The 26,105-nt window shown below is 49.1% G+C and overlaps 1 protein-coding gene across 2 annotated transcripts; it reads left to right on the forward strand.

Annotated features, from left to right (window-relative positions):
- Positions 1-1,402: 1,402 nt before the first annotated feature.
- Positions 1,403-21,973, forward strand: TSPAN33 (tetraspanin 33; the record flags this gene model as incomplete). 2 transcript variants are annotated; one of them, XM_080701444.1, is made up of 8 exons in its annotated part: positions 1,403-1,504; positions 15,548-15,605; positions 16,242-16,369; positions 16,598-16,672; positions 18,616-18,711; positions 20,765-20,893; positions 21,507-21,668; positions 21,872-21,973. In XM_080701444.1, 8 exons carry the CDS (start codon positions 1,403-1,405, stop codon positions 21,971-21,973), a joined length of 852 nt encoding a protein of 283 aa, XP_080557570.1. The 2 variants fall into 2 exon arrangements, with proteins under 2 accessions (XP_080557570.1, XP_080557571.1); XM_080701445.1 differs by having other exon boundaries at positions 16,245-16,369.
- Between the last annotated feature and the right edge of the window lie 4,132 nt (positions 21,974-26,105).

Here is a 26,105-nt window from a genome sequence, read left to right on the forward strand (position 1 = left end):
GTTGCGAAGGGCCTCACTAAGTAGCTGAGGCTGTCCTTGAACCGCGATCCCCCTGTCTCAGCCTCCCAAATGCTGGGATTACAAGGAAGGCCTCATTTTTTGCTGCACAGCGATGCGGTGTGCTACTGCATGGGTGCCATCCATGACTTCCACATGATGGGCACTGTGGTCTTCACTTGGAATCCAGATCCCATCTCTACCCATTGTCTCCAAAACCTGGTCTCATCCATGAACCACATCAATCTTTTTTTTTACTGACCCCTCCACCGCCCCAGTGCTGGGCGTCGAACCCAGGGCATGGGCCTCGAGCATGCTCGGCAAGAGAGACACCACTGAGCGACACCTGGCAGCTTTTGTTTTCCTAACCTATAACATGTCAGTTCTTTTGAAAGTTGAGAGGCCCTTTCCCTGCACTCCGAGGCCCTTAACCTCAAACCTCCACACAGAGGTGCCCACAGTCTCCATCCACAGTTTCTCATCACCACTCTTTCCTTGACCCTTTGTGATCTTCTCCCCCTTTTCCTGCCTAGTAAAACTGATTTCTGGAAGGTCGTCTAATAGAAGCATTCAGCAGCTGTTCGAGTCTCCAAATTTCCACTATTGGGCTCTAGGGCTTTTGAAATAAGCATGTAAAAGAGTAGCTTAACAGGGTTGCAGCTCCTCTTAATTAGTCTCCAATTGTTACCTGTCAGCTAGCTTTGTTCCTCTGACTTTATTGCCACCCCCCCCTCCGGATTATACTGTTTTGTTCCCACGGCTTTCGGGCGCATTGCTCAACACACGGAGTGCGTACTTGTTGATCTGAACGTGTGTGTGCGCGCGTGTGTGTGCATGTGTGTGTGTGTGTGTGTGTGTGTGTGTGTGTGTGTGTGTGTGTGTGTGTGTATGTGTGTGTGTGCATGTGCGCACCGCAACTGGGTGGCGGGCGTGGGTGTGGGGCGCGGGGCGCATTCCGTTTCCTCATTCCTTCCCCTTTGAGCAGCTGCAGCCTGGCTGCTCCTCTCTCCGGGGGAGGGGGCAGGTGGGAGGGGGCGGGCAGAACCGCTGACCCTTTAACAAGTTGTCCCCCACAGAACAGGTGTCTCCCCCGCCCCTCGGAGGAGAGGGATGGCTGGATGCTTAGTGACATCAGCCGCCGGCCAATCAGAAGTCCGCCCCGGGCCGCCGCGCCAATGGGCGTGCGGGGGCCGGCCGGTTTCCTGGGCGCCGGGCTGGCCGGCTGGTCCTGCGGCCGCGGCGGAGTCTCCGCGGCTCCGGCGGCGGCGGCGGCGGCGCGGGGCGCTCGGCGGCGCAGGCTGCGCGGCTCCGGGCGCTGGGTCCCGCGGCGGCGCCGCTCTCGCCGCGGGGCGCGCAGGTGGGCGGGCGGCCGCCCGGAGGTAGGCCCCCGGGGGCGGCGCGCACCATGGCGCGGAGACCCGGGGCGCCGGCCGCCTACGGGGAGGAGTTCTCCTTCGTCAGCCCGCTGGTGAAATACCTGCTCTTCTTCTTCAACATGCTCTTCTGGGTGAGTCGGGGGCACCGGGCTGCAGGGCGCCCCGGGAGGGCGAGGGGCTCCCGCCGCCGGGGAGGGGGCGACCCAGGATGCCCGAGGCCGGGCGAGCGCGGCGAGCGGTGCTGCCTAGTTTTCTGGGCTAACGACACTTTGGGGGGGGATTTCTCCTGGTGGGGGACACCCCAGTGACGTGGCGTCAGGAGGGGCACTCCAGGGGGGGAGCGGGCTCAGTGAGGATGAGGGGTCCGCGGCAGGCCAGAACGGCCGGTTGGGGAGAGAAGTGGGGCTTCCTGTTGGGCCAGAGCAGCCTCACTGGTATATATATAATTGGGGACTTTCAGGCCAGGGGGGGGCGGGAGGCCCCGCTGGCAAAGAAAAGGAAGGAAAACCCCAATCCTCTCCTCTTCCCTCGGGGAGGATGGGTCAAAGCTTCACCTCTTGCAGGCCTCAGACCCCGTCCCCACAGCAAAGGCTGCCAAGGCACAGGAATGGCCTGCGTACTGATGCCCTTCCCATCCCAGCACTGCCCCAAACTTTGCCCTCTCTGTCTCTGTCTCTGTGTCTGTCTGTCTGTCTGTCTGTCTGTCTGTCTCTCTCTCTCTCTCTCTCTCAACCAGACTCCAGTCCTAGAGCCTGGAGTCTTTTAAGTAGGGCTTTGTGTTTGGCTGTAAGGCCAGGGGGTCCCTTCAGAATCTTCTTTCGGGTGAAAAGTGGAAAAAAATACTGTACTGGGGCTCCTGACGTGTGGATTTCCATCCAGCTCTACCATCATGGTTGGTTGACCTGGGCAAATATGTTCAAGTCTGCAGGCCCTGCTTCCCTTTGCCTGAAATCAAACCCTGTGCAGTCCGGGATGGCAGAAATACTCTGCCTGAGCAGAGAATTCAGCTGGACCAGATCGTGAAATGCTAGCTCCATTCTGTTTCATGGCTGAGAATCCCCCCGCCCCCCGGGGGGGCCCCTCCAGATTTTAGCACAGAGAGAAGTTCTTGCCATTTCCCCATATCTCTGCCAGCTTCTACCACACCAGAGCTGCCACTCTGGGACCTGCCAGTCCTTGCCCACCTCAGCCTGAGACCTATAGTTCAGATTTGCAGGAGGGAGGAATTGTGAGTCTAAAATACATTTCCTAGGAGGAGGAGGAGACCAGACATCTAAGCCAGCTGCTGGAAATGTTTCACAGGGGCCGTGGTGTGAAGTGCAGACACAAAGTACTTAAGTGCTAGCCTGTTGGGACAAATGAGAGAAATCCCAGAGGGTGGTGATGACAGCTCACTCTCAGCCATCGTACTCTTGGGAAAATTGAAGTTTGGGCTTCTATCACATTCTCGGTTTTAGAGCTGGGTGAAAAAAATGTTAGCAGGAGTCTCGTTCAGCATCCACATTTTCTGTATGAGAAAGTGAAATCATTGTGATGTTAAAGATATTTGTCCGAGGTCCCACAGCTGGTTAGCAGGCCTTGGTCTGGTGATTTTTCTACTGAACCAGAGTGCCTCGAGGGGAAGTCCTTGACCCAGATGGCTGCTACTATAGTGGCAGTATTAGTAGTTAACTAATCCACCCAACTTCACATGGTCTCGGTTCTGCTTCTGCTGGAGGTTAGGGAAAAACACAAGAAAACCCCTTACCATCATTCTGCTAGGGGAGGGGAATGTGCTAAGGGCAGCTACCCTCAGGGGCAAGTGCCAGTGAAGCCTTGTGCTCACTGAGTCGCGCCAGCCGAGACATGCTATCTTGGTAGCCAGCCAAGCATCCCAGGGACCTCAGGTCCTTGTCTGGTTCCCTCGCTCAGCCAAGGATCTGCTCCTTTGGAACCTTAAGCACCTTGCTCTTATTTGCGATCCCCAGTGGCAGCAGCCAGGTCCGTCTCTTAACCTGGTGTCCACGGTTGTATTCTTGGACTTCCCTGTCCCACTCCACTCCCTTTAGCAGACAAATGACGACAAATGAGTTTGGGAGGTTGCAGCTAGAGAGAGAGTTTACCTTCCTGGACCCATTTACCTTGGTAAAAATGCTTCATTCAGTCAGAGCATCTGGCTAGCCAGGCTGGCACCACCCCAAGTTAAAGTAGAGCCCCTTCTTGGCCCTCCTAGAGATGCAAAAAGTCAGAGGCTCTAGAAATAGCGCACTAAAGGACAAGAAGCCCAGCTTCTTTCTGGCACCAACTTACTGTGTGTCTCTTAGCCAATGTATCTCTCTTTCTGTCCTTAATCTTTCTCCTCTTAAACGAGAGATGGGTCTGCCTTTGTGAACTGTTTAAAGATGAACAAACCACTGTGGGGACTGTTTTCTTTAAGACCTGAGGCTTGATCTAAGAATGAGTCTGTATCCTGATATCCCTGGGATGTTGCCTTTCCTACGGGACTGTACTTTTCAAGGGGGAGGTCACTGAGGGTCACTTCTCTCCCAGGCCTACAGCTGAAGAGTCACATCACACAGCCATGCCGCTGGAGAGGAGGGACTGCCTCTCCAGAGCAGGGATCAGCTTCCTTCCCGCCACACTTCAGGGACTGGTTACTATGCTTTTTTTGCGGGAATCCACCATCCTAATCATATTCCCTGCTTGTTCCTGGAAGCACCCGTGGCTGGACTCCGTCTCTTTGCAGGCAGAGTGCAATGCATGTCTGGACAGCTGCTTGGGGTGCTGTGTGGCGGTGTTGTTCGTATCTGTGTCTCAGCACATTAGGAAGGTGGCCAGCCAGCCTCGTCTGGGTTCATGCTCAGTAACGGTGGCAGTGGCCACCTCTGCTGCCATTCTGGGAGCCCTGAGTCCCGGGGCATTTGGAGTCTGACTCAGAAAGCTGCTGACTCCTTGGGAACCAGGACCAATTCCTCCTGTTTACATTTTAAACTTCCCCTTTGACCTAGGAGTTCTGATTTTCTCCCCAGAATCATGTTGCTGGGTGACTGACTATTGGGTTTCCATGACCTGGAGAAGTTGCTTCTAGATTCTAGAAGTTGTGTATAAACTTTTGAGAGGTAGCCAGCCGCCTTTCTCACATCCCCATGTTGGACTCTGTGCAGAGTTAAGACTTTGGTGGGGGGGTACTTGCTTTATCAGCTGTGGGCATACCTTGTCAGGAGTATTATCGGCGCTGCTCAGCTCCTCCTCTGCTGCTCCTCCCCGCCCTAGTAGCAGTTGGAGTGGCTCAGAAGTGAAGCAGAGACCAGAAGCTCAGACCTTCAGCCCCTGTGTCTCAGCCCAGCCATCTCTAGTGCCAATACCTCTGGGCTTCTGTGGCAACTCACACATACTCTTGCCCACTCTGGACCCGTGCTGTGATTATGTGTTTATTTATGTCTTCTCCGCTAGACTTGAGGTTCTTGAGGATAGGAACTGCCTTATTCACCTCTGGGTTCCCAGTGCCCAGCTGCGTTTGCCAGAAAGTGGGTGTTTATTGAATGTTTATCCATGGTAAGCAAGCGAGAGAGCAAACCTCGCTGGGTGGAGGCGTGGTGCCCTCCCTCTCTTACAGACACGGGTCTGTCAAGATGCAGCAAGGCCTTGAGTACTTAAGCATTCTTGGTGGTAAGGTATCCAACAGTGTTCTCCCTCAAGCCAAGTCGGGGGGGGGGGTGGCAGCCAGCCCCGTCAGCATCTCCTTCAGAGCCACTCATGCTACAACATCTGGACATTTTCATTTCTGCCACGTCACACATGGACGCCCATCCAGGTCTTCCCTAGGTCATCCCAGGCCAGTAGGGAAGCATCTTCTTCATGAAGCCCACTCTCCGTCCAGGACCATTGCATGGGAGTCCCCAGGGCACTCAGAATCACGGAGACCATCTCTTGTAACCTGGCCCAGAAGCCAGGAGGAGGGACCAAGCCTCAACCCTGGCAAAAGCCCCTTGAGTGGCAGAGGCCCTCCCCGCCACCCAGCTTTCCTGCTACACACACTTCCAAATACCTGAGGAGCCCACCATACCCTTTGCTGTGCGGACCACACACATGCCTTCTTAACTCCCCCCACAGCCCTGCTTGCCTGGTACCAAGTAGAAAATTGTAAACCTCAAGCAACCTTTAAAAACACAAGAGAAAATCTAGAGCACCTGCCTCTCAGAGTCTTGGTAGCGGCACATGTGGCGGGCCAGGCACTCCAGGACCATGAGCTTGACCCCTTCCTCATGGGATGCTAATGACTTGGACCCACACATGGACAAGAAAGAGCCCTGTGGATTCCTCCACTCCAGCAGGACAGTACCGTCCATCCCAGAGGGACGAAGCCGGCAGTCAGTGTCACATGGATAGAAACCCAGGAACAGCAGCGCCAGAGTGACCAGATCACCGGCATGTGTATGCGGGTCCTGACAGTGAGAGGGAGGGTGCTGCTTTAGGTCTGACAGGCTGTGACTTCTTCACCTTCACCCAGAAATAAGGCGAGTAAGTTCTGAGAAGCCAGAGGTGGAGACCCTTCCTTCTCACTCCTTCAGGACAGTGTTTGGGTTTGGTTTTGTTTTCTTGTCTGTCCCCTCCCCTGTGCTGAGGATGAAGCTGGGCAAGCCGTCTCCCACAGAGCTACATCCCCAACCCAGGAACAAGGCTTTGGTTCCCTCACAGGGAATTACTGTAGCCTCAGCTGTCCTCTACCATTGCCTTCAGTAGGAGGAAAGAGACTCCAAGGAGGAAGAGGGGCCTCTGACACAGTCTACCAGTTCCTGCAGGCTAGACTTTGGAGTGTGAGACAGAAAAGGCCAGTGCTCTCTTTTGAGGGCTGCTGGGACTGGTGGGCCTGCGTGGCCATGCTCTGTCTTCCTTTCAAGGTACCATTCTAGGGACTTCCCTCTGAGCCCCTCCTTGGCCCTGATGGCACCGTCACCTCCCTGTGCTATCTCCCTTCCCCTGCCTGAGCCCCACCCAGTTTGGAGATTGCCAGCTGCTCCCCAAGGAGAACCGGAGGAAGCTTGCCTCACATATCCGCCCCTGGTGAATGCATGGGCTCCTGGGGCTGCGGTGAAGACAGGTAGGAAGGCAGCCATGTGGCCAGAGTCTCAAGGCTTTGGGGACATCCAGATCTGGATTCCAGTCCCACTTTAGCCACTCACCTAGTGAGTGAACCGAAGACTTGACCTGTGAACCTCAGATCTGTAAGCTGGTGGTGCTATCGCCCTCTAGGGGTTGTGGTGGGAATGAAATGGGAGCGCTGAGTCTGATGTGGGGCTCTCTGCCTGGCTCTGCACTCAGCTGGAGGTAGCTACTACTACTGTACTTGGAAATAGCTCCCAGAAATTACCTGCTGGCACTGGGGGTGGAGAGTAGGATGAGGGGTCTTCTAGGGAGGCAGAAAGAGTGGCACGGGCCAACCTTGACCCTGAACCTCCTCTGCTCACAGTCCCACTGTTGGCCAGCGGGAGACGATAATTAATGATGGCCTTTTATTTTGTAGTTTTCAAAGATGTTTCATATATACCCTAGCAACAGAGGCAACTCTTGTCTCCCAGGGTCCTCCCTAGGTCTACTCCTGGGGTGTGGCATAACACCTTGACCTAAGATGCAAACCAGTGGAAAGGGGCTCCGGGAACCAATTTGCCTGAATGTTAGCACTGTGCCTGAGAACCCGTGTTCAGGACTTCAACTTGGGATCCTGCTGCCTTCTTCTCTGAGTGTTCCTACCCCTGAAGCAGTGTCCTAGGCACAAGAATAACAGTCTTTCCTCATAAATATCAAATCATGGTTGTCTTTTCCCAATTTACAAGAAAAAAAAAGTCAAGATGATGGAGAGGATTTTTTTTCATTTTCTATTTTCTCCCATGAACATGATTATTGCCTGCAGCTGCGTATCTGCCAGCAAGTGCTAGCAAAGGCACAGGGAAGAGGACCGGTAACAAGCAAATATTATAGAAAACTAGGAGACAATTATTCAGAGTATTGCCTGTATTATTTTATGAGATGCAGAGACAGACATTTACCAGCCACATTTAGTAAAATTGTTTCTTATTCCTATGATAGAAATTAACTTGTTGTGCCAGGTGCTGCGATGCCTGCCTATAATCCCGCTACTTGGGACGCTGAGACAGGAGGATTGCAGGTTCAAGGCCAGCTGCAGCAACTTAGCAAGACTCTCAACAACTTATCAGGACATTGTTTTCAGCGTGAAGAAACTGGAACCCTCACACATGGCTAGTGAGAAGGTAAAATGGTGCAGCCACTGTGGAAAACAGTTTGGCAGCCCCTCCAAAAATAAACATAGAATTACCATATGACCCAGCAATTTCAGTCCTAGGTATACACCTAAAAGAATTGAAAACAGATATACGAACAAAATCTTGTACATGGATGTTCATAGCAACACTACTATCCACACACAAAGATGGAAACAACGCAAATGTCCATCAGTAGATGAATACACAGATTGTGTTATGCCATATAAGGAAAAATTATTCAGCCATAAAAAGAAATGAAGTCGTGACACCTACTACAAAATGGATGCACCTTGAAAACATGCTGAGTGAAAGAAGCCAGTCACCAAGGGCCACATATTGTGTGATTCCATTTATAGGAAATGTCCAGAAGAATTAAGTACATAAAGAAAGCTGATGTGTGGCCACCAGGGGCCAGGGGAGAGGCGAGGGAGGACCCAATGAGGAGTGTCTTTAATGGGCATGGGGTTTCCATTTGGGGTTCTGAACAAGTTCTGCAACCTGATATTAGCTGCACAGCAGTGTAAATGTACTCAAGGCCACTAAAGTACATACTTTAAAATGGTAAAAAAAAAAAAAAATAGTAAACTTTTTTACTGTTACTGGGGATTGAACCCAGGGCTTCATGCATGCTAGGCAAGTGCTCTACTACTGAGCTACATCCCTGGCCCCAAGTAGTAAATTTTGTGTTGTATGTATTTTACCTAAATTTTTAAAAGCCAGTATTTTCTTTTTTTTTTTTTTTTTTTTTTTTTTGGTGGTACTGGGGTTTCTGGAAGCCCTTCTACCTCTGGGCTCCACTCCCAGGCCTATTTTATATATTTGAAACAGGGTCTCTTACGCCAGCGCGGCTGGCTTCGAACCTGCATGATCCTCCTGTCTCCGCCTCCCAAGCGCGGGGATTACAAGCGTGCGCCACCACGCCCGAAAAGCCAGTATTTTCAAAGACCAAAAACAAAGAAATAAAACTAAATAGAAAAGAACAAATGCAAGAGGAGTTTTCCCAGCTAAAGGAGACTTAATCACTAATGCAATGAATGATCATTGATTGGATCCTGGATCAAAAGAGAACAACAAAAATAAACCCCAATAGTTACAGAGGATATTGGAAGGATAATTGGAGAAAATTAGATATATACTATAAGCCAGGCATAATGGTGCATGCTTGTAATCCCAGTACTTGGGAGGCTGAGATAGGAGGATCACAGGTTTGAAACTAGCCTCAGCAACTTAGTGAAACCCTGTTTCCAAATAAGAAATAAAATAGGTGTAGGAGTGTAGCATGGAAGTAAAAGACCCCTGAGTTCCATCCCCAGTTACACACACACACACACACACACACACACACACACACACGGTACTATCTATATATGATATATAATATAGTATATTAAAAATTTTTAATTTATGATGTCAAAATTTGTAGTGTACACCAACAGATCTCTGTGGCTTCCTGATGCTCTGTCACCCTAACAATTTAAGACCCATACCTTAAGCTCTGGTGTCATTGGGGGGAAGTCACCCTGATTAAAGTTTGTAAAACCATGTGCAAGTTAAGTCCCAGTTTTGTTTTGTTTTGTTTTGTGGTACTGGGAGTGAAACCCAGAGGCTTTCTACCTCTGGCCTATACTCCCAGAACTATTTTTTTTTTTATATTTTATTTGAAATCAGGGTCTCGCTAAGTTGCTGAGAGCCTCACTAAGTAGCTGAGGCTGGTTTCGAACCTGTGCGATCCTCCTGTCTCAGCCTCCCAAGCGCTGGGATTACAAACATGCGCCATCATGCCCGGCTTTTAAGTCCCAGTTTAAGAAAATCCAATATTAATGCTGGGCACAGTGATACATACCTGTAAATCCCATGACTCAGGAGATTCACAAGAGACTGGGGAGGATCACAGGTTCAATGCTAAGCTTAGCAACTTAGTGAGAACTTATCTCAAAATAAAAACAAGAAAGATGTAGGTCCATGGGTAAAGCGCCCTTGGATTCAATCCCTGACACTGGGGGGAAAAAATCTGATACTAAAAAATGTAGGTTTGCAGAACTAAAAAACTGGAGGGTGGATTTTTTTTAAAAATAAACTATTTTTAGGACACTTTTAGTTTTACAGAAAAATTGAGAATGTAGTTCAGAGAGTTCCCGTATACTCCACAACCAGTTTCCTCTGTTGTATCCTTTATCAGTAGGATGCATTTATTACAATAATGGCACTTTCATTCTGTTGCCATCCTTTACCTCCATTTTTCTTTAATATCTTTATGTTCTAGGATCCCATCCAGGATGCTACATTACATTTAGTTGTCATGTCTCCTTAGGTTCCGCTTGGCTGTGACAGTATCTCAGATGTTCCTCGTTTTTGATGACCTTGAGATTTTTAAAGAGTGCTGCTCAGTATTTTCCCTTTATTGGCACTTGCCTGATGCTTCCCTCATGGTTATACTGGGGTTTTAGGTTTGGGGGAAGAAGAGCACAGAAGTGTACCATTTTCCTCACATCAATGACTTAGCAGTGATTTGATGTTGACTTTGGTCACTTGGCCAAGGTCACCCTTGTCAGGTCCTCCACTGCTTCATCACTCCCTCCCCCTTCCCTACTGCGCGCTTTGGGAGAACGTCATGATGCACCATCCACGCTTAAGGCAGAAGGAAGCAAACATAGTGGCACATGCCACAATCCCAGTACTTGGGAGGCTAAGACAAGAGGATTGCAGGTTCCAGGCCAGCCTCAGCAACTTAGCAAGGTCCTTCAGCAATTTAGCAAAATCAAAATTAAAATAGGGCTGGGGCTGGGGCTGGCGCTGGGGCTTGGTGGTAGAATGGCTCTGGAATTAACCTCTAGTACCCTCCCCCAGTAAAAAAAAAAAAAAAAGAGTAAGAAAAGCCAGGCATGGTGGCACATGCTTGTAATCCCAGCATTTGGGAGGCTAAGACCAGAGGATCGCCATTTGCGGACAGCCTCATCTACTTAGTGAGGCCCTCCACAACTTAGTGAGACCCTGTTTCAAAATAAAGAATAAAAAAAATAGAGCTTGGGGATGTAGCTTGGAGGTCAAATGCCCCTGGGTTCCATCCGCAGACCCTCAAAAAAAGAGTAAGGAGTTATACTCTCCCTCCTTGAGAGCATCTATATAAGCTATTTGGAATCTTCTGCATGGGAGATCTGTCTTTTCATCCCCTCTTATTTATTATTTAGTCATTGATTTGTATCAGCATGAACTCACAGATACCTATTCCATCCTACAGATATAATTCCATACATCTTTCTATATTTCGATGCTCAGTTTGCTCCAGCTTTGGCCATCGGGGGCTCTTTCTGTTGGCTCCTGCATCCCTTTGGCATTCTACACCAGTGTGGGGGTTTTGTTTTGTTTTTGAGTTCTTTACTTTCTGGCATAAGATGCTCCATGCTCATCTGATGTATTTGCTGCCCTCGTCCCTGAACCAGCCACTTCTCCAAGGAGCCCAGGGGATGGCTATTTTCATTACAAGGTGGTTACTCAGCTTATGTAAGGATAAAGGTACCGATGGGTGCAAACTGTTTTATGTAATTTGATTGACAACTTTTCAGGAATATACATTTTGCTACCAGCTAGACACTCAGCTACTGTGAAAATTGTACCAAGCTTTTAAAAGTTTCTGGCCAGGCTTCATTCTGGCCAGCATGTGAAAAGCCATCCTAAAAAGGAAAGTGTCTTTATCTCTGTTCTCTTCATGAAAGGAGGTCATCGGTGATATCGTGGGTGTTATAAGGATTTTGCAGCAAGGGTTGATACTGTGGAAAGATTATCAGAATGAGATGGGGAAATAGCATTTGGTCCAGATGTTGTACTGGCCCACATGCCCTTGGTAAAGTGTCCCTTCTGCTCTGACGGCCTCATCTATAAAAAGAGGCAAGCCCATTTCTAAAGTTCTGTTTAATAGCTCTAAAATTTGAGGCCATTGGCAGCAGCAGCACTGACTTTGCAATGACAGTAGCTTTGGGGACTCCAGGGTGGGAAATGAGGACAGAAATGGAAAAGCTGAGCTGTGAAATGCAGAATGTGAGAGCTCAGAGCAGAGGCATCCTTCATGATCATATTAAACATTTATAGTAATTACTAAGCTTTAATCTTGATTTTTTTTTTGGTGTGTAGTACTGGGGATTAAAGCCAGGGGGGCATTCTACCACTGAACCCGTTTTATTATTTATTTTGAGATAGGGTCTAATTAAGTTTATGGTGTGCTGGCCTCGAACTTGCAATCCACCTGTGTCATCCCCAGGAACAGGGATCGCAGGTGTGTATCATCACACCCAGCCACACCCAGCATTAATCTTGATTTTAACGTGCCTCTATCTGCTGCTTTAAATCTCTGATGTTGTTTTAGGCTTTTAGGTTCTGAAACTTAGCCGTGAGAAGCACCTAGAAGGCATCACAATTTCTGTTTCCTGAGTCCCATGCCACAAACTCTAACCTACTTGGTTTAGGTACAGCCTAGGCATTACGAGTTTCTTAAGTCTCTTCTCCACCCCACAGTCCCCAGGTAATTCTAATGGCAGCCACAGTTGAGAACCTCTGCTTTAGGCTGTAAGTGCTTTTGTCCCTCCCCAAAGTAACACATAGGTTATAAGTCCTCAGAGGACCTCGTACATAGCAGCTGATTCATTCAATTTGGATAGTGTATTAGTTTCCTTTTGCTGCTGTAACAGCAAAGATTTTAGGAAAACATGAAGTTTTTAGGAAAAACTTGATGACTTAAAACACAATACATATATCATATATATATATATATATTTTTTTTTTTTTTGCAGTACTTGGGATGGAACCCAAAGGCATTCTACCTTTGAGCCACACCCCCAGCCCTATTTTTAATTGTTTATTTTTTGAAACAGGGTCTCATTGAGTTGCAAAGGGCCTAAGTAGTAGCTGAGGCTATCGGTGAACTGTGATCCTCTTGTCTCAGCTTCCCAAATGCTGGGATTATAAGCCTGTGCCACCACACCCGACTTAATCGTTTATATTTCTGGAGGTCAGAAGTCCAAAACAGGTCTTGCTGGGCCAGAAAGACTAAAATCAAAATGTCAGCAATGCTGTATTCCTACTTCTCTAGGTGTGAATCATGTCCTTGGATGCTCCAGGTTGTGGGGTTTTTTTGTTTTGTTTTGTTTTGTTGTTTTTTTTTGCAGGTCTGGGGATGGAACCCAGGGGTATTCGACCTCTGAGCTACACCCCCTGCCCTATTCTTATTCTTTATTTTGAAACAGGGTCTCACTGAGTTGTGGAGGGCCTCACTAAGTAGCTGAGGCTGTCAGCAAACCGCAATCCTCCTGTCTCAGCCTCCCGTTTGCTCAAGCGTGCGCCATCATGCCCAGCTGGATGCTCCAGGTTTTGAGGCTGCTTGCATTCCTTGGTTCATGGCTTCATAGCACCCCAACCTCAATTCTGATAGTTTTATCTTCTCTCTCTCTTGCCTCCCTTTTATTAAGATCTGCTTGTGACTCGATTGGGCCCTCAGGGGAAATCTCCCCATCTCCAAATCCTTAATCACATTTATAAAGTCTCTTTGGCCCTGTAAGGCAGTATATTCACAGGTTCCAGGAATTAGGACATGGATATCTTTGTGGGAGCATTATTCTATCTGCCACCAATAGAGACAAAGCAATTGCTATAATTATGGGCCCATAAATAGAATTAAGTTGCCCTGCACTGTGTGGCAGCTCTTTACCAGACCTTTCTTGTTTTAGCTGTGTTGGGATTTAATCAGAGACTATCTCTGTGAAAAGTTATCCACCCTAATAAAAACGTGAGGTGAGAAAACAGCGAGGCGCCTGGAAGCAACAGAAATGAAGAGCAGATAGATGTATCCTGGGTTGAACCCAGGGGCATTTGACCTCCAAGCTACACCCCCAGCCCTTACGAAGTTACTGTGCACTGGCCTCTCACCTGTGATCTTCCTGTCTCCGTTTCCCAAGTACTAGAATTACAGGTGTATGCTACTCCTGGCCTAAATACATTTTGGGGTGTGTGTGTGTGTGTGTCACTGGAGATTGAACCCAGGGGCATTCTACCTCCGAGCTACATACCAGCTCTATTTTATTTTTATTTGGAAATAGGATCTCACTAGATTGATGATGAGAGTCTCACTAATTGCTGAGACTGTCCTTGAACCTGTGATCCTCCTGTCTCCGTCTCCCAAGTACTGGGATTACATGTGTGCACCACCACACCTGGCCTAAACACATAATTTTAAATGATTCAGTAAAATAATATTCAAAACTGCAGTTGGGTGTGGTGAGTTTTATCGGGCAGGAGGGGATACTCACTCAGGGGCAGAGGCAACCTCCAGGCCTGGGGCTAACTGCCATCTCTGCCCTGGAGTTTCCCTGCCTTCTCCGTGCTCCCTGAGCCTGATTGTGCTGGGGGACTAAAAGCCAACTGGCATTTCCAGCCCCACACGTAGCTGTATAAGCTGCTCCCTGTCTTACAGACAGAGTGTGAGTGCTGGCTGATAATACACGGGCCTGGAGTCAGAGACAGGGCCAGATGCGGGGGGCAAGGAGAGAGGGTGGTGAGTACCCAGAGAAGGATCCAGAAATATTCTTCTTTTCAGATAAGGGATTTGCCATTTACTACTGAACGCACCTGCCCTCCCCTGCAAGATAACAGAGGACCTCATAAACGAGTCCCTCAGGAAAAATGTCTGTCTCCTGGGGGACAGTCTGACTCTGTTATCTGTTCCAGGGTCCCTGCTCCCTTCTCTCACCAAAGCCCCTGGGTGGCTCTTTCCAGCTGGTTTCTGTCTTACAGGACATGGGGTCTAGCAGCCATCACCTTCCCCGCTGAGTCGGTCAAGTCCCTGCTGCTGAGAACTCTCTCCTGCCAGAACCATTGCCATGGTGACAGCCAGCGGCTGCTTAGCACCAGCCTGGAGACTGGGCACAAAGAAAGGGTAGCTGAGGGGGGGCTGAGTGGCAGAGAGGGTCCCTCTGGGCACTCCTGATAGTCTCTGATGGGTTTGTTCTCTCAGGGAACAGCCATGGGATTTGAAAGGTCTAGACTCTTCCTCCACAATAGAATCAGAATTTATAAAGATAAAGGTTCCTTTGCCAAGGCTGTTCCAGTCCTTCACACACACTTTCACTTGGGAGTGCACTTTTTCTTCTTGTACTTGACACTGTATTGGCCTCCAAGGGGCCTGGAGAACCAGATGTATGTATCTACCTGTGCTTTAGCTGCAGAATGTGCCCCTTGATATAGACGACTCAGTTTGAAACGTCACAGTTCCTGTGCGACCTTGGGAAAGTTAACTCCCAGTAATGAAAGATAATATTTATTGTCAGGCATTGTGTAAAATGCTTTCCATGCATTATTTATTTAATTCTCACAGTAATCTTATTAGATGCAGTTGTTTGTTTTTAATTTCCATCTTCAGGTACAGAAACCGAGGCCCAAAAATTTGCCCCATATGGGGTCAAGTCTGACTCAGTCTGAAAGCCCGTGTGTGTGTGTGTGTGTGTGTGTGTGTGTGTGTGTGTGTGAGAGAGAGAGAGAGAGAGAGAGTGTGATTGGTTTTGTTTTTTAGTTAGTTTTTGTTTCAAAGAATTGAACCCAGGGCTTTGTGTGTGCTAAACATGCATTCTACCAGTATGCTAACTCCCCACCCCCCAAGTTCTGAATCAAACGTGTACTGCCTTAATTTCCTCATCTGTAAAATAGGGCTGATACCTGCCTCACAAGATAACTGTGTTGCAAGCACTGAGTAAGACACTGTTGGGAAAAGTATATCATGAAGTCCTGGCAGATCCTATCAGCAGTGTCACTAGAGGGGAAATACACTTGCCCCTGTTCCCTGGAATTCACCCTTCTGCTCTCCTAGAACGGTACCCAGGGCTCTCTAGTTTCCAAAAACCTCAGCATCTGGCTCTTCCCCTGTCTCTACAGGTGATTTCCATGGTGATGGTAGCTGTGGGCGTGTATGCCCGGTTGATGAAGCATGCAGGTGAGCTCTAGGTCTGCCCACTTCCCCAGGACTCTTGCCCCGCCCTGCCCCCACTGCCTCGGAGCCCCTAACTGGGACAGGAAGGCAGAGGGCCAGGCCTGAAGGAGGCAGCTCCCTGCCACAAGAGTTTGGTGCCCATTCATTCACCTGGGTGTCCCTGAGCCCTCGTGAGTATCCCAACATGGGCCTACACTTGAGCCTTAGGAAATGTCTGGGAGAGAAACTAACTCTCTTGGAGGAGAGAGGAATCAAGGGCTTTCCTGCCTCCCTAGCTGGTGCTGGAGTAATTCAACCCCCATCCCCCTTCCTGTGCACCAAGTCTCCAAGAAATGGGATCTGCAAAGCTGGCAAGCCTAATGCCATTCTGATTCTTTTCTGGAGTGAGCGGCCTCTCCTCTCATATGCCCAGGAATAAGGGCTCTTATTTCCTTAGCTCCTCAAATTAAATACCACAACCCCTCCTGGGCCCTTTTTGTCCTTCCCTTGGGAGGGAGGAATGGGCTCCCCAGAACCTTCACCCAGCCATACTGGAGACCCCCACCAGGGTTAGGAGGACAGTGTGCAGCACCCTCCACCCATCCCTGGGGCCCTCCCAGAGGGCACCAGGATCAGACTGAGGGTCAGCCCCTCCCCCAGAAGCAGCCTTGGCTTGCCTGGCCGTGGACCCTGCCATCTTGCTCATTGTGGTGGGGGTCCTCATGTTCCTGCTCACCTTCTGTGGCTGTATCGGATCCCTCCGTGAGAACATCTGCCTCCTGCAGACGGTGAGTGGTCAGGTCCCCACCCCCAACCTCTCCTCCATGGCCTCCCGGCCCCCATGCCCCCGGGTCCTCCATCAACCCTCTACCCAAGGCCTGCACGGGATGGCCATCCCTGATGTCCCAGAAACAACAGCCTTTTCTGGGTTGGGGTATCTGGGAGAAGTGCCCTGGGGTGGGGAGCTGCTGCCCAGGGTGGTAATGACTCTCTCTCCTTTTCCTGCCTGCTCCCAGTTCTCCCTCTGCCTCACCATCGTGTTCCTGCTACAGCTGGCGGCTGGGGTCCTGGGCTTCGTCTTCTCAGATAAGGTAAGGCTGAGCGTCAGCAGGCCTCTCCAGGTGTGGACCAGAGGAGGAAGGGAAAGTTCCTGCTCCTGTTTAGCCTGATTCATTAACCACAAGGTTTCTTCCCCTGAGAAACATGGGCTTTTAAAAGGCCCGAGGGATGAATGAATGAGTCACCGTATTTAAAGAGAATTTCACAATTGTAAGGTGTGTTCCTCTGACTGTCTGAAAGACCAACAGGGAGGAAAATTTTGTAAACAAGAAGTTAAAATAACTTGGAAACTTTAAATGGTAAATGGCAAAGTAAATCAGTGATGGCGTGGGCCACAGACGACATGAAGAGCTTCTTATTTCTTTAAAATGTGAATCAGCAGAAGGAGCACAGGATAAAGGAAGCACAGTTCTGGACAGTGCTGACCACCTCTGGAGTGGCCGCATCTAGAAAAGGTTAGCACTGTGCAAAATGTAAACTATAATTCCTTTTCCAAATGGTCTCTTTCAATTTAGAACCGGAATTCTTTCCCCCAGAAAAGTATAGGACTATGGAAGGAACTTGTGAGAAAAGTAGGGAGCAGAAAGATACCATGGGAGAAAACGATGAAACCGGGAGCTGCTGAGTTGATCCAGGATCTCCTAATCCTAGAATGAAGCCAGACACGGTGGTGCATGCCTAGAGTCCCAGGACTTAGGAGTCTGAGGCAGGAAGATGGCAGGTTTGAGAACAGCCTCAGCAATTTAATGAGACCCAAATTCAAAATAAAAAAAAAAAATAAGCTTAGGGGTGTAGTTTGGAGGTAGAATACCACTGAATTCCAGTACCAAAAAAAAAAAAAAAAAATCCTAAAATGATAAACACGAGTCTAAAAAGATGCAATTCCCTCATGTCCTCTAGAGGTCAGTGCCTCCGCTCAGTAAGCAGCTTTCTGCTAAAGCAAAACAAAAACAACCAAAAAATAGTTTCTACATTTTGGGTTTTTGTTTCGTTTTGTTTTGCTTTTGTGGTGCTAGAGATTGAACCCAGGAGCATTCTACTACCATGCTACACCCGCCCGTTTTTTTTTTTTTGTTTTGTTTTGTTTTTTAAACAAGCTCTTGCTAAACTGCTGAGGCTGGCTTCAAACCTGCAATCCTCCTGTCTCAAGCCTCCCAAGTACTGGGATTAGAGGTGTGCACCAGCGCACCCAGCGGGACTCGATTCTGATTTCAAGGCTGACTCGGATAAAAAAGGACCATCCAACGGAGACAGACTTGATCTTCGATTGTTACCCTAACTGTGATTTCTCCCAGGCCTGGAAAAGATGTCCTAATATCTCCTAGAGACTCAGACCCCTAAATTATCCCCTTCCCCCAATTTGATGTTACAGAGGAAAGGACATGTATCTCCTCTCTCTGATCTAGGTGCCCACAGACGAGGGATAAGAGGCGGTCTAGCTGTCATGATGCCTCCATAAGACTCTTTCTATTTGTCCTATATTTGCAAGGACTTGAGGCTGGGCCTCCACTGGCCAAAGCTGATAGGGCTTCTCATTAATCCCTCAGGTTTAAATGAATGTGTGCTGGGGAAGGCTCGCAGGTAAAACATCCAGTGTGTAAACAAGAAGTTGGAATGGGAGATGGTGGGCAATACATTTGGCAGAGAATTGGAGCTGGGGCAACAGACAAGGACCTGGGGCCATTTGGCTGCACTGACTTTGGTAGATGTCAGGGTTTGTCTAGAACGGGGTGGGAGAAGCCAAGGTTGTGCAGGCTGACTGGGGCTGGGCATAGGGGTGGGAAGGGCTGGCCTGGGGCTCTGGCCACACTGCGACGTGTGGAGGGTTCCTTCCTGCCTCCCACAACTGCTACTGTGACCATAAACGTAGAGGAATGTGAAGGGGGGGAACGAGGTGCTCCCGGCCTGCTGCTATTTCTGCAGGAAGGGCCACGTTCAGGATGAGTCCTGTGTGCTGATTCTCTGTCTCTGGCAGGCTCGGGGGAAAGTGAGTGAGATCATCAACAATGCCATCGTGCACTACCGAGATGACTTGGATCTGCAGAACCTCATTGACTTCGGCCAGAAGAAGGTATGAGCTAAGCGTGGTGGGGTCAGCTGGTGACCTGAGGGCTGCGAGGAGAATCGTCACCCAGGGCATGCCTCACCCTCTGGGGCAGGGGCCGCTTCATTATCTGTTACGTAATGGATTCTGGGAAGGGGTTTGACACACACACACACACACACACACACACACACACACACACACACACAGAGTACTTTAAAAGTACTTTCAAGGACACAGAAACAGTATATATATAGTCATCTACCATTTATGTAAAAGAAGAAAGAAGAAAGAATATATATTCATACTTGCAAAAGGATTCTGGAAGGATTCATAAGAAACCATTATAAGGAGTTACCTATAGGGGAGTGAGGAACTGAGCAGATTTTTTATTACTTATTCAAACATTTTATTTTTGAAGTTGTAGTCAAATATATATATAACATCAAATTTGCTGTTTTGTTTTTGCAGTGCTGAGACTCAAACTCAGGGCCTTGCACACACATCATAGGCAAGCTCTATACCATTAAACTATACACCAGCACCAGCTGCCAGTATGCACGCGCACACATACACACACACACACACACACACACACACACACGGGATTGAACAACACAGGGGCATTCTACCTTTGAGCCATACCCCCATATACCCCAACCCTATTTTTTTTAATGTGTATGGTACTGGGGGTGGAACCAAGAGGCTTTCTACCTCTAGGCTATACTCCCAGCCCTATGTTATATTTTATTTGGAAACAGGGTTTCACTAAGCTGCTGAGAGCCACACTAAGTAGCTGAGGCTGGCTTCGAACCTGCGCAATCCTCCTGTCTCAGCGTCCCAAGCATGGGATTACAAGCGTGCGCCACCATGCCCGGCTCCCAACCCTATTTTTATTTTTGAAACAGGATCTCATAACCAGGCATGGTTGCACATGCTTGTAATCCCAGTACTTCAGAGTCTGAGACAGGAGGATGGCAGGTTCGAAGCCAGCCTCAGCTATTTAATGAGGCCCTCCACAACTTAGTGGGCTTGGAGTAGAATACCCCTAGGTTCAATTCCCAGATTCGCAAAAATAAATAAATAAATAAATAAATGAAACAGAATATCATTAAATTGTTGAGGGCCTCACTAAGTCACTGAGGCGGGTTTCAAACCTGTATCCTTCTATCTCAGCCTGCCAAGTACAGTGATTACAGGCATACACTTCCAGGCCTGACTCCTAGCGGGTTTTTTGTTTGTTTGTTTTTTGTTTTGTTTTGTTTGCAGAACTAGCAATTGAACCCAAGGGCATTCTATCAACAAGCTACATCCCCAGCATATATTTTATTTTTTATTTTGAAACAGGGTCTAAGTTGTGGAGGGCCTTACTGTGTTGCTGAGACTAGCCGTGGACCTACGATCCTCCTGTCTCAGCCTCCCAAGTACTGGGATTACAAGCATGCACCACCATGCCTGCCTAGCCAGTATTTTTTAATACCTTCTTTTGCCAGGCTCTATGCTGTGCAGAACTACAGAGCCAGAACCTTTTTTCAGGGAGCTTATAGTTGAACGTGTAAGACAAAAGATGTGTGTGTGTATACCTATGTATATATATATACATATGTATGTATATACAGCTCTAATATCCAGTACTTGGTAAGTTATAACAAGGTACATAAAGTTGTAGAATTGTGAAGAGAAATTTTCCTCAGGTGGGAGGCTTGAGCTCAGGGTTCACGCTGTGTTTAAATACAATCTGAAGCTGGGTGTGGTAGTACACACTTGTAATCCCAGTACTTGGGAGGCTGACACTGGAGAATCGCAGGTTCGCTGCCGGCCTCAACAACTTAGGCTTTTAGTAACTTAGCGAGATCCTGTTTCCAAATAGAAAATAAAATCGGGCTGGCAATGTAGCCTAGAGGTAGAAGGCCCCTGGATTCCATCCCCAGTACCACAAAAACAAAACAAAAACAAATGAACACAGTCTGAAGTCACACCTGGAGGCTTGCCATGGGCTGCTGGATGCGGTGAGCACCCTTAGCCGCCGCGGTGTGAGGGCGGGCGCTGGTTCTTAACCTCTGCGGTGGCTCTGCTGCAGTTCAGCTGCTGTGGAGGCATTTCCTACAGGGACTGGTCCCAGAATATGTACTTCAACTGCTCGGAAGACAACCCCAGCCGCGAGCGCTGCTCTGTGCCTTACTCCTGTTGCCTGCCAACCCCCAACCAGGTGAGCAAACGTCCCCCCTCACTTCTTCCTGGGCAGTGATCCAAGTTGCTGTCTGATTAGGGCAGCTGCTATTGGAACACCCTATTCCCAAGTTGAACCAATCCCATTTTGTTTTTAGTTTTGTTTTGCGGTGCTGGGGATGGAATCCAGGGGCATTCTACCTCCAAGCGACACCTCCCAGCCCTATTTTTTATTCTTCATTTTGAAACAGGGTCTCATAAGTTGCAGAGGGCCTAAGTAGCTGAGGCTATCGGAGAACCACGATCCTCCTGTCTCAGCCTCCCAAATGCTTGAATTACAAGCGTGCACTACCACAGCCGGCTCAACCAATCCCATTTTGTAGGACAGTTGTCAAGTGTTTTTCTTCTCCTCAACCTGATGCCTCTGTTAACCTTTCCCTTTGGTGGCCTACACAGGGCTCCAAAGAGGCAGATAGAAAGCAAAAAGAAATGGACCTAGACCTCTCAGAAAAGGGAGGTCTACACATGGCAGTTTCCAACCCTGCGTCCTCCTTAGGTGTTCTCAAACAAGAATGATGAAAGCCCATCAGCGAGGCCCCCAGTGAGATGTTTCTGGAGTGGGAATCCCATTTGTGTTTTCACCTCTCTCCCAGGCAGTGATCAACACTATGTGTGGCCAAGGTATGCAGGCTCTCGACTACTTGGAAGCTAGTAAAGTCATCTACACCAATGGCTGTATTGACAAGTTGGTCAACTGGATACACAGCAACCTATTCTTACTTGGCGGTGTGGCCCTGGGCCTGGCCATCCCCCAGGTAACTTACCCTGTGGGACCTGGAGGCCCCACAAACTCCACAAAGCCACCTTTGTTTTGCGGGGAGGGCACCTGGAGATCCTCTGGGGTGTCAGGAGCTCTGCTGTGGGGCAGGGGAAAGGGTGGTATTGACCGCACTGGGAAGACGGTCAGGGAAAATAGGGGCATCACTGCTCAGGGGCCCGATTCTCTTGCCTCTCCCAGCTGGTGGGAATCCTGCTGTCCCAGATCCTCGTGAATCAGATCAAAGATCAGATCAAGCTACAGCTGTACAACCAGCAGCACCGGGCTGACCCATGGTACTGAGACTCCATCCTGTACCTCATCGGCCAACACCGCAGGTGCTGCGAAGGGCATCCAGTGCTGAGTACAGCACCCAAGGGAGATTTGGCTTCCAGCCTGCCAGCCATGCCCGCTCAGTGAGAAGAAATGAACTCCAGAGGGACAGAAGGCAAGGGCGCACAGGCGGCTCTGGTCTCCCAAGGATGTGCCTCCTCCCCCCACCCCAGCCCTCAGCATTGTTAGAGCGTTATTTTGTACTGTTTCTAGTCTTAAGCAGTTGGATTTATATTTTTAAAGTTGTGTTTGGGCAGACATGTTTGGAAGACAGCAATTGCACGGAGAGTTGGGAGGAGGGTACCAGCTAGCTGCGGCTTCCTCACCAAGACCCTGCAACTGACAGCTCTATTAGGGCTTGGTGGACACAGATTCTGCTGCCATCGAGACCCGGCCATGGAGAGTAGACACCAGCGGCCCTGCCTGGAGTCCAGCTGGCATGATCCCAGCTCCAGAAGGGAAGGGGGTGGAGTGCAGGGGTCGGTTGGGGACAGCTGTGAGTGCTGGGTAGGAGTGGAAGGGGTATGTTTACCAAATGCCTGCCCTGCCATCCTCCCAGGTAGTCAGAGTGAGCTACATCCTGCCCCTCCCTCATTTCCATGGATACATGGCAGCGGGGCAGGGACACACAGCAGCCAAATTCATCCCCACCCCAACCCCTCCAAAGTAAATTTGGAGCCAGTGGTCCTGCTCTGCAGCAGCAGAAGTGGGACTGAGCCCTGCGGAGCCCTTGAATTCCTCTGTTTGGCCCGCCCTCTGAAGCAAAGAATAGCAAGGAGTGGTAATGCCCCCCAACACTCCCTGCACCAGAGCTCTGCGTCTCCCCAGAGTAAGAAGCAGGAATCTTGCTGGGGCTGGGGGAGCCAGAAGTGGCAATAAAAGTTTGTTGACCTGGGCTAAGCTCTGGCCTTCATGAATTTTCCATTCTGGCAACTAAAAGAGAAGTAGAAGGGTCCAGCTGACAGGCCCAGCCTCCAGGGGAGATGGCTGACTCCCCTAAACCCCGCAGTACCTTCCAAGCCCCGCTCGCCCCATCTACCTCAACCTCGCCCTCCTGGGTCTAAATTAGATCTAGAGACACTCAATTCTAATCTAAGAACTGTGTAATTGTATGCCAAAACCTGACGTTAATTTTTTTCGAATTAAAGTGGATTAAAATTAATTTGTCGCCCCAAACTCTCGATGGGGGGGGGGTGAGGAATCAGGCCATCACTTCTGCCTAGTCTGGGCCCGTTGCCCACGCCTTCGTCTTCACCTGAAGGAGCTGGGACCGCAGCCCGCCTGCCTTAGAGAACACTTGGAAAAACCCGAGGAGGAGCGAGGAGCGGCCGGTGGAGCAGCGTGCGGGGCGGGCCCTCGGCTCCGTGGGTGGTCTAGGGCTGGCAGCCGGAGGGGGCCCTGGGGCTCTGGGAACCCACAGCCCTGAGGGTGTTCCACCACCACCACCACCCCACCCCCACCACCACCACCCCACCCCCAGTCTTCTCGCCACCCGGTTGTCGGGGGCTCAGGGTAGAGGTCTGGCCTGGTGGGGAAAGCCTGGAGAGAGTCCCGGGGTGCTGGAAGACAAAGTGGTGAGTTCGCTCCCGCCCCCAGCGGTTCCCCAGCGAGCCTCCTGCTCCCGGGAGGGCGCCTTTCCAGCACCGCCTGGGGCCCGGGCCAATGTTTAGCTCCCAGCTAGTAACAAAACGGAAAGAGAAAAAATAAAATCATCACGACTATAAAATGAAAAGCAAGGGCCTTTTATTCTGGGAGAGCAGAGTAAGATGGCGCGCTTTCTTGTACTGCCAGAGACATGCATTTTATACTTTTCCTTCTTTCAGGGCCAGGACCCAGAAGTCTTGAGTTAGTGATGCCCCCTCGGGTCCAAGGGCTTTTGAGAAGCTCACCCGGAAGTGGATTCCATCCAGGGACTCTTGCAGAAAGAAAGAGACCCGGGGACAGTGGTTTCCCAGGACAAGATTCAGATCCCACTTTCTGCAACTCTACCCGTTTTGCAGAGCCCCCTCTCTCCTCTGTATCCAGCCCCCTGGGCCTGGATTTCAGAATTTCTGCTCCGGTGCAGTTCAGTGTTTGTAGCTAGATTCCAGTTTGCAGTACCTCTGGTTCCCAGTCTCTCTAGCTTTTTTTTTTTTTTTTTTTTCCTCTTTGGCCTGATGCTGGGGGAGAAAATGTCCCAGTTTTTAAAGGGTTCTCATTGTTATTTCATGTTTCAATTGAAGCTGTTCTCTGAATTTTTACCTGTTTTTAGCAACCCCAGGGGCAAGCAGGTGGACTTAATTCCAATTCCCTAGAACAGCTAATCAAATCTAGGTCCCGGAAGGTGGGTGAAGGGAAGGAGATTCTTGGGGACAACAGAAACCCAGCTGAGTAGGCAGAAGTGTAACATAAAACTTGCATATGGTGAAGGCCTAGCGGGGTGGTTTGGCAAGAAAGGTACCATTAGGTGCAGTGAGCCTCGAGCTATACCATTAAAACACCTGTATCCAGGACAGCAAATTTTGCAGAAATTCTGATTCCCTCTCTATTTGTTTGCGATTGCTGCTATCACAAATTACCACAAACTTTAAAATTTTTTAAACCAATAAAATTTTTTAAAAAACAAAATACCAGTAAAACTTCTATTTAAAAGTTTAAAATAGAAGTTTAAAAAAAAATCACCAGCTGGGTGTGGTGGCGCACACTTATAATCCCAGCATTCGGGAGGCTAAGACTGGAGGATTGTGGTTCGCAGACAGCCTCAGCTATTTAGTGAGGCCCTCTGCAACTTAGTGGGACCCTGTTTCAAAATAAAGAATAAAAAATTGGGCAGGGGGTGTAGCTCGGAAATCAAATGCCTCTGGGTTCCATCCTCAGACCCACAAAAATAAAAAATAAAAAAGAAAGAAAGAAAGAAAGTAAAAAATAGGGCAGGGGGTGTAGCTCAGAGATCGAATGCCCCTGGGTTCCATCTCCAGGCCCACAAACAAAAAACAAAACTATAACACAAATTTAGCGGCTTAAAGCAACATGAATTTGTTATCTTACTGTTCTAGAAGTCGAACATCTAATGTGGGTCTCACTAAGCTAACTTCAAGGGTATGAGTAGGGCTGGGTTCCTTCCAGAGACTCCAGGGGGAAATCTGTGTTCTTGGCTTCCAGGGGCAGCTTACATTCCTCAGCATGGTCCCTTTCTCCATCTTGAGAACACAGGCCTCCATCTCCCGTCCTCACCACTCCTTTTCCTCTGGCTCTCCCATCACCTTCTTATAAACCCTTGTGTTGTACTGGCCCACCTGGATTATCCAGGACGATCTTCCTGTTTTAAAATCCTCAATTCAGCGACCTCTACCTTTTTACCATGTCAGGTAAGATATACACAGTTCCTGGGGTTGAGGACATGGACATTTTTGGGGTGGCCATTATGTAACCTATTGCACCCCCCCCCCTTGTAATCTCGTGATTGACTTATGAGGGACCTTGGGTACTGGTAAGAGTGAGGTAGGTGTTCTCTGGACATCTCTCCAATAATGACCTGATAATACTCACTGCCTGCTGTGTGCGCGGTACATGTTTGCTGTGGAGTTTAATATGCAGCCGTCGTTGCTTTCTGACATCCTCAACCTTGAGACCTAATGTGTTAACAGGACTAAGGACCAATTTCAAAAAGGGGAGGAGCACAAGCTTTTTCCACCAGACAGTTCTTATGACCTCTTACTCTAAAAAAGATCAGGAGCATTGCGTAAACACCTCTGTTTCCTCAAAATAAGCTGATGGTAAGCCGGATGTGGGAGCACACGCTTGTAATTCCAGAATTTGGGAGGCTGAGACGGGAAGATCGTGGTTCGTGGACAGCCTCAGCTGCTTAGTGAGGCCCTTCCTTTGCAACTCAGTGAGACCCTGTTTCAAAATAAAGAATAAGCCGGGTGTGGTGGCACACGCTTGTAATCCCCGTGCTTGGGAGGCGGAGACAGGAGGATCACGCAGGTTAGAAGCCAGCCTCTCTGGCTTAAGAGACCCTGTTTCCAAATAAAAATATAAAAAATAGGTCTGGGAATGTACCCAGAGGTAGAAGGCCCCTGGGTTCCATTCCCCAGTACCACCAAAAAAATTAAAAAAAAAA

This window comes from Muscardinus avellanarius (assembly GCF_963383645.1).
Source record: "Muscardinus avellanarius genome assembly, chromosome: 9".
Classification (NCBI taxonomy): Eukaryota; Metazoa; Chordata; class Mammalia; order Rodentia; family Gliridae; genus Muscardinus; species Muscardinus avellanarius.